The sequence below is a fragment of the Onychostoma macrolepis genome, chromosome 02 (assembly GCF_012432095.1).
Source record: "Onychostoma macrolepis isolate SWU-2019 chromosome 02, ASM1243209v1, whole genome shotgun sequence".
Classification (NCBI taxonomy): Eukaryota; Metazoa; Chordata; class Actinopteri; order Cypriniformes; family Cyprinidae; genus Onychostoma; species Onychostoma macrolepis.
Window position 1 is genome coordinate 23092368 of NC_081156.1, and position 9404 is coordinate 23101771.

The following is a 9404-nucleotide window of genomic DNA, read 5'->3' on the forward strand; positions in this document are numbered from 1 at the left end:
GGCGCTATTTAGTGGAATTCGAATATTTAGTGCAGTTTGTGCCTGTGGCATTATATTTGCACTAAAGTCTAAACACATAATTCTATCATGTTTGCAGTCATATTTGAAGATGATATAAAAAGATGCCTCTGAATGTTATAGCAGGTGTTTGACAGTGATGCAATGTGTGATATACAGTGGGCACGGAAAGTATTCAGACCCCCTTAAATTTTTCACTCTTTGTTATATTGCAGCCATTTGCTAAAATCATTTGTTCATTTTTTTTCCTCATTAATGTACACACCGCACCCCATATTGACAGAAAAACACAGAATTGTTGACATTTTTGCAGGTTTATTAAAAAAGAAAAACTGAAATATCACATGGTCCTAAGTATTCAGACCCTTTGCTGTGACACTCATATATTTAACTCAGGTGCTGTCCATTTCTTCTGATCATCCTTGAGATGGTTCTACACCTTCATTTGAGTCCAGCTGTGTTTGATTATACTGATTGGACTTGATTAGGAAAGCCACACACCTGTCTATATAAGACCTTACAGCTCACAGTGCATGTCAGAGCAAATGAGAATCATGAGGTCAAAGGAACTGCCTGAAGAGCTCAGAGACAGAATTGTGGCAAGGCACAGATCTGGCCAAGGTTACAAAAAAAATTCTGCTGTACTTAAGGTTCCTAAGAGCACAGTGGCCTCCATAATCCTTAAATGGAAGACGTTTGGGACGACCAGAACCCTTCCTAGAGCTGGCCGTCCGGCCAAACTGAGCTATCGGGGGAGAAGAGCCTTGGTGACAGAGGTAAAGAAGAACCCAAAATCACTGTGGCTGAGCTCCAGAGATGCAGTCGGGAGAGGGGAGAAAGTTGTAGAAAGTCAACCATCACTGCAGCCCTCCACCAGTCGGGGCTTTATGGCAGATTGGCCCGACAGAAGAAAGCCCGCATGGAGTTTGCTAAAAAACACCTGAAGGTCTCCAAGATGGTGAGAAATAAGATTCTCTGATCTGATGAGACCAAGATAGAACTTTTTGGCCTTAATTCTAAGTGGTATGTGTGGAGAAAACCAGGCACTGCTCATCACCTGTCCAATACAGTCCCAACAGTGAAGCATGGTGGTGGCAGCATCATGCTGTGCGGGTGTTTTTCAGCTGCAGGGACAGGACGACTGGTTGCAATCGAGGGAAAGATGAATGCAGCCAAGTACAGGGATATCCTGGACGAAAACCTTCTCCAGAGTGCTCAGGACCTCAGACTGGGCCGAAGGTTTACCTTCCAACAAGACAATGACCCTAAGCACACAGCTAAAATAATGAAGGAGTGGCTTCACAACAACTCCGTGACTGTTCTTGAATGGCCCAGCCAGAGCCCTGACTTAAACCCAATTGAGCATCTCTGGAGAGACCTAAAAATGGCTGTCCACCAACGTTTACCATCCAACCTGACAGAACTGGAGAGGATCTGCAAGGAGGAATGGCAGAGGATCCCCAAATCCATGTGTGAAAAACTTGTTGCATCTTTCCCAAAAAGACTCATGGCTGTATTAGATCAAAAGGGTGCTTCTACTAAATACTGAGCAAAGGGTCTGAATACTTAGGACTAGGGATGTGCCCGAAGCCGAATACCTTATTCGGAAAGGCACGGATAATGGCTTCAAAACGAATAACGGATTTATCCGAATAATAGAAAAGAATATTCGGCAGACACAATCACATGTTTGCTGGAACAGCACTACATTAGCGAGGTCTGCGGTTGTTAAGATTTGTACAATAATAATGGCTAGTACTGCTCTGATCCGTACAGTTTCGTACAGATAATATCATGGTGATCATTGCGTTTGTCTAACGAATGTGGTCTCAGCAATATACTATCCGTGCGCTCCTTTTTTGATTGCTGCCTGCAGTGTTGCCAGATATTGCTACAAAAAACAAACACAACCAATCTCCTGAAAAATGCACCAAAATAAGTTTGAATCTTGTATTTTGCAAATAGGATACGGATAATTTTTCATGTTTTCAAATGTTATTTTTTGTACATGAAACATTTACGGAGGTCTGGACATCATAGCTGGCTATGGGCCTGGATGTGTAAAGTCAATGAGTGTAAACTATAGCCTATGAATGAAATGAGCCCAAATCAATAGCTGCCTTGGAGTCTGCGCGGAGTGCGCTCGTCTCTCAGAAATCAGAGCTTTGTCTGGAGTTATATCAACTCGACAAAAATATCCTAAAAACGGTCCTAACTTCAAACCTTTTCGAAATCCAACAAAAATGCATTACATTACGTGAATGGCATTACATTTAATTATACAAGACGAAGAAAAGCAATGTTTGATCAAGGCTTTTGGAGGGTCCAAATGATTTGTTGCGCTCTGTTGATAAAATACTCGTAAATGACTCCCGCAACACATGATCTAAGTTACTTAAAGTTCAAGCCAGCTTTGTCATTCTGCTATGATAGACTACTGGACACTTTCTTTCCATTTCTATTTTTTTCTTTTTTTTTCAGCTTCTTTTTTTCTATTAGTGTTCTTATTTAAGATTATACCACGGGGCCGTTGAATGCTTGAATCTGATTGGCTGAAGAACGTTCTAAGGTGTGCAATTATTTTCAGGGAAACGCACGGCGAATGTAGTTCCAGGCAGCTCTTGACCGCATTACATGACCATATCACTTCGCCAAATGATTTCTGTTATTTCAAAGGTCTTGCAACAGCAAAATAACCAAGACCCACAACGACACTGGCCAAATAAATAAATATAGTAAACGTATGATAAAAACGACAGATCATGTCCATGTTTCTGCCACAAAATTATGCTTTATTATGTACGGAAAGCACATACTCTATCTCTCCCGCTCTCTCTCCCTCACAGACCGCACATACATAACAGTTACAGTTTGCACACACTAACATACATTGCGCTAATGTTGTTAGCGCTACTCTGATGATTTTATCAGTAAACGACTTAAAAAGTACATGATTTCTCACAAGCGAACTAAGGAACTAAGTTTCACTATAATTGCTACCGAGCACTATTGAGAGACGCACAGAGGTAATTCTCTCTCTCTCTCTCTTTCTCTTTCTCTCATAACTTAGTTATTAACTGTATTAACTGCATTAATCTGTTATCAACGGCTCAAGCCTCCGTTACTAGGTTTAAAATGAAGTTTTGGAATTAGCAACGGAGGTGTTGGATGAAATGCGGAAGAAATAATCCTACTCACAATAGCGATTTAAGTAGAAATACTGGACGAATGCTTACTTATGGATGCTTGTCTCTTGTCAAATTTGTACACAAAGTTTCACTGGAAAATAAGAAGAATAAAGTTATTTTTCTTTTTTGATAAAGTTTTAAATAGAAGATATTTACAAAGTTATAATTTTAATAAAAAAAATAATACTTTCTTTAGTTATGCAAGGCATATTTGTTAAATGAAAACTACAAATTGAACAGATTTGCATTTAAAATGGTATTTTCATGTAATTTTACCAGCTTCCGGTTTAAGCCACACCCACTTCCGGATCTATCCGAATACAGATACAGATACAAATAATTTTGAGATTGTCACAGATACAGATACAGATACAAATAATGGCTCCGCGGCACACCCCTACTTAGGACCATGTGATATTTCAGTTTTTCTTTTTTAATAAATCTGCAAAAATGTCAACAATTCTGTGTTTTTCTGTCAATATGGGGTGCCGTGTGTACATTGAGGAAAAAAATTAACTTAAATGATTTTAGCAAATGGCTGCAATATAACAAAGAGTGAAAAATTTAAGGGGGTCTGAAGACTTTCCGTACCCACTGTATCTTAGTTTTTGTGCAGTGATGTTTATTTTCTGGTCACTGTACCATTCTTGGCTACACATCATGTCAATTTCACTAATCTTTATAGCCTGTGGCTTGTTGCAATCAAACAGAAGGTATTAAAGATACTTGGAAACGTTTATTGTTCTGTACTTTGGTCACTTAATTTTAGTCAGCGTATATGTACTACTGATAGAATTAAAACTGCCCAAAAATTAAAATTTACTGAGAATTTACTCACCATCTCCCGAAGTTTATTTCTTCGTTGGAACAGATTTGTAGAAATCTGAGAGTCCAAACAGCTGATGAAAACATCACAATAATCCATATGACTCCAGTCCATCAATTAATGTCATGTGAGGCCAAAAGCTGTGTGTTTATAAGAAACAATTCCATCATTAAGGCATTCTTCTGGACAAAATACGAGTCCATTATATATACAATATTCACTGTTTCTGACTGTTTTTGCTTGTAAACACTGCTAAAATCTGTGCATATTTCTCGCCTAATTCAGATAAGATGGCGTTTTTTTTACTGGAGAAAGCAATATTATGCATAGAGGACTCATATTTTAGATTGAAGCAACGGTTTGAAGTTAAAACCTCTTAATGATAAATTTCTCCAAATCTGTTCCGATGAAGAACCAAATTCATCATGGATAGCATGAGGATGAGTACATTTTTAACAAATTTTCATTTTTGGGTAAACTATTCCTTTAAAAAAATGAAACGCAGTTTAATTGTAAGATACCTATATTCACACTCTGGCAAATGATTTTAGCATGGAAAAATTAATTTTCAGAGGCTCTTTTGTGGGAAGGTTTATTAGGGCATGCCAAAAAAAAAAAAAAAAAGTATTGCAATTGTAATCTTTTATACTTTCCTCCTAAGCAAAGTTCTTTTCTTCCAGCAGGTGTTACAATATTGTGTTTGTGAAAGAAGTGTTGTGGTTTGCAGAAGATATAACTGTGGTTTAATTCTTATTTGATCTATTTTTTTAAAGGCAAAAAAACTACATGTGAGTTTTTGTAAAGCTTCTCAGGCATTTTATATCACTGGGCTGCTACTCTTAGAGCACAATAATAGAGAGCTGAATCTGACAGAGTTACACTCTTAATAATGAGTTCAGTGGATGTTTGGGATGTAGTCGACTGAAACCGATCTGGTATATCCTCATAACTGCTCCGTGATCGAGCACCTTTATACAGTAAATATTCTGGTTCTCTGTTAGGATACTGTCTGTACCAGTAGAGATAGACATAATTGCTGCTGGTATCATATGAACAGCTCAGCGTTACACGCTCTTCTTCTGTTCTGTAAATAGTAGTTTCTTTGTCTTTTGGTTGAATGCTGTCAGATAAAACACCTGCAAGACAATTGGACAAATTGAAGGTCAGCTGGATTCTCCACGTATCCAAAAACGCATAACTTGTATGAATAAAAAATACACTAGCAAACAGTTTCTTCAACAAATGTGATGCCATTATTGCAGAACCATTAAAAAATGGACAAACATTTTAATATAAATTATATTTGAGTCTGCTCAGATTAAATGTTTTATACCTGTTGCTGTAATAAGAATCAGTAGAAAGCATCTCTCCATGTTGGGAAGGTTTACTAGCTTGCTACTGTGTATGAACTGAAGTTTCAAGGTAAATGTATGATTGTAGCCTATTGTGAAGCCATAGTGTGGGTGTGGTTTATTTAGACCATCTTCTTTCCTTTCCTAAAAACTGAGATGTTAAGATTGTGCCTTTAGTCAGTATATAAATATCTTAAAAATAACTATACTTCTTGTTGAATAAGTCTCTTCCTGTGCTAATTCAATTTGATCAGCAAGTGTAGCTTTGATTATGTTCATCATGTTACTATCAGGATCATTCAAAGCTAAACAGAAAATAAGCTATTTAGTGAGCTAGAATATTCACTTTTTAATATTGAGGTTTGTGCTTGTAGCATTATATTTGGTGTTGATATATTATATATGGTGTGTTGATTGATATCTATATACATTATTGACCAAGTGCATTTTATGAGGAAAAACAAACCATTTATGCCCTTTGAAATCTGTTACAAAATGACTGATTCAGAAAATTTAACAATCTTACGGGAAACATGTCTGAGCCTGCTTTTTGACATTATTAATTTTCACAACATTTAAGCACCGTTTCACCAAATTACACAAACGCAGAGGGCAATAGGAACCATCTTCTGTTGTTCCTTGCACATGTGAATTCATTTCTGATATGTATTTAGGCATCCTCTCTGAAATGTTTTAATGTACACAGCACCCCCCAGTGGTGGTGTGATAAACATTTATTCTCCCATTGACAACATCCATGAGTCTAACAAAGATAAAACATTTGTGAATCTGAAAAATATAAAGGATTATAAATGTTGATTTTATTTAATTAATATGTTTTAAAATAGTTCTATAATAGTTATATAGTGATATTCCATAATTGATCTCATTCAATAATGAGCATTTACTAAATCAATACATTTATGTAAGAAATACTAACCAGTTTGAAAATGTTTAGATAAATATGAATTTGAATGTAACATTCATCTGTGTGGATACTGTTTGTTGTTTTTGACATCTCATTTTATGACTATAGCATCAGTCAGGTTCTTGTACGGTGTGTTGAGTGTTTCCTGTGACTGTGGGCTGCAGAGCACAGTAATACAGAGCAGAGTCTGATACAGCAGCAGAAGAGATGATCAGATCCACACTGTTATCATCTTTTCTGTGACTGATGGATATTCCAGAAACTGGAGGATTAGCTTGAGTAACTGATCCATAGTAATCCAGGATGAGGAACTGTGGTGGTGAAGCTGCATATTGTCGATACCAGTGAAGACTATCAACAGAACCAGTGTAGTTACAAGAGAGTTTCACAGTCTCAGTCTCAGTGTCAGATGCTGCATCACTGTATGGGGTGATAGCATCTTTAGCTCTGTTACCTGCAACAAAAGCTTATTTAAGCATGTTTAAAATGAGATATGGTGAAGTAATGATACATGTAAGAATTTACCTTGAGTTAAAGTCAGCAGTATAAGCACACAAGTGAGCATGATGGTAGTTGCTTGCCTCAGTGATCTGTGATGCTGATTATTACTGAACCAATCTGTTTCACAGGCCTGTCTTAAGCTCCGCCTTTTGACATAAGTAATGTAAGTAATGTATTACTTACATTACTTATGTCAAAGTAATTTTCAAAGTAATGTAATTTCTCAAATGTTCATTGTACTCATGAACATGCAGGGATAGGATGTGTTTTTGCACAGTATTATTCCTGTTTCCTGAGTCATATTGTCCCCCTCCGTCCAAAACATGTCAGTTTGGACTGGTGCGATGACATTCTCAAAATTGACACCTGCAGATAGGAATATTCAAGTTGAAATTAATATTTAAATAAATAAATATTCATATGAAATAACAGAACCGCAAACAAAAATGATAACATCTTGACACTTTGGTACAGAATATACTAAATAAAATATCCAAAACAAAAAGAGTCATTTTCAGGATGCTGTTTTAGTTTATGCAGGACAGTAACTGAAGTAAGATTCATTCATCGTCTAGCAGAGCATGTTTCAAGCCAGCACCCCCCCTTAAAGGTACATCATTTGTATTCAGATAATCTGCTGTAAAAGTGTGAGATGTGTTTTTTTTCTAAATTTCTAAATTTAATCTATCTCCTTCTTCAAACAACACCTAGTTTGGAATAGTGAGGTGGTGTTTTAACAAGTGTCTAAATGTGTCTAATATAAAATGCTAATATGTCTTTCTCAGTTTGACAGGAAAAGTTAGTCAAATGAATGGGCAATTTATCATTTAAGAATCACCATCAGTCACTTTTTCATAGCAGTAATTACCCAATGAAACCATTATACTTTATTTTATTCATTTCAGATAAGTTTTAGCAGGTGTTACCATATCCTGTTATTTACAGAGACTTTGTGGCTCACATAAAGTACAGCTGCGGTTTGATTTTTAGTTAATCAAATATGATTCAAAGCCATTATTTTGTGTGTGAGTTTTTGTAAAGCCTCACAGGCATTTTGTATCACTGGGCTCCAACTCTTAGAGCACAATAATAGAGAGCTGAATCTGACAGAGTTACACTCTTAATAATGAGTTCAGTGGATGTTTGGAATGTAGCCGACTGAAAACGAGGGTCTGGTATATTCTCAATGCTGCTCCATGATCGAGCACCTTTCAATAGTATAAATTGTGGTTCTCTGTTTGGATACTGTCTGTACCAGTAAAGCAAAATATTGTTGCTGCTTGTATCATATGTGCAACTCAGTGTCACAGACTCTCCTTCTGTCTTGATCATATTAGTATCCTTGTCTTTTGGTTTAATGCTGTCAGCAAACACACCTGCAAGAGAATGAATGATTCTTCATGAAAGTTGAATTTAACCCCTGTTCTATCTGTTGTTAGAGTAACAGTGCTATGAATTATAGAATGTATTATGCTATAAAATATAGAATCTCAGCCATCTAATTCAATTTATAATATCAGTTAATTAAATATGTACACAATTAACACTTTGAATCTTTAGTCTATTGTAATCTAGTGAAATGCACTTTACCTGGTACTGTTATAAGAATCAGTAGAACACATATCTCCATGCTGAGAAATGTATTAATAAACTAGGCTTATTATTCGGTATGCTTAATGATTTTAAGTTGAAAGTAAATGCATGAATTTATGGAGAGTCATTTGTGCAGCTATAATATATCTATAAATGTGGGAGTGGTTTCTGATATTTTAGACCACCTTCTGTCTTTCCACACTAAAAACTGAGATAACTGTCAAATAATATTTTCGTTTGCTCTGTTGTACTTGATCTATTATATAAATCTCAGAGTTACTGTCTGTTTGTGTTTGGTATCTTTGATTATTCTGCCCTTTTATATTCTGAAAATACCATTAGAATTTTATAAAATATGAAAAATATGAATTCTGTGTACAATATGCACCTTGTTTTTTCATGCACCTTGTTGATTTTGTAAAGTTGCACCAGAACAACTCTTAATTGTCATGTTTGGTTTAGTTAGATAGCCAATGGTTATTGATTGATGATCAATAGGCCCACTCTACCTAAAGCTAAAACTATAGCCTATAAGGTAGGCTACATTGTTTAACATTTGATCTCTTGAAATGGCAAAATTCACCAGTTAGAAATCAGTCTTTCTTTTGAATTTAGAAACTTGCTTTTCATGATTAAACAGAGAGAAAGAGAAAAAAAAGTTAATCTTAATGGCTACTATCTTATTAGCCCACCAGATGGCAATCTAATCTCATCGAAGAAATACTATTGCTTCTGTTACTATTGCCAGTTATTTTTTTCTTAATTAGGTTACATTAGGATTTTGTAGTTAGGCAGCCCATATATAGATTATACAGTAAATCATGGAAATGTATTTACAAATATCACCTAACGCCAGTATGTGTTGATTTAATAGCCTTGTGGAACGGTTGCTTTTCAACACAAGCAGTCTCGGCATTCAAACCCATCTGCACATACAAAATGTAAGCAACCAAACATAATTGTGCATCAGAAACATTAGTTTTATTTTTGGGGATTTT

General features: G+C 35.9%; 1 gene segment (V, D, J or C); it reads right to left on the reverse strand.

The window, feature by feature from the left end:
* Window positions 1–6422: 6422 nt before the first annotated feature.
* LOC131528317 (T cell receptor alpha variable 9-2-like) lies at window positions 6423–6884 on the reverse strand. The segment is given in 2 exon segments: window positions 6423–6766; window positions 6838–6884. Coding segments are annotated over 2 exon segments (384 nt in total).
* Between the last annotated feature and the right edge of the window lie 2520 nt (window positions 6885–9404).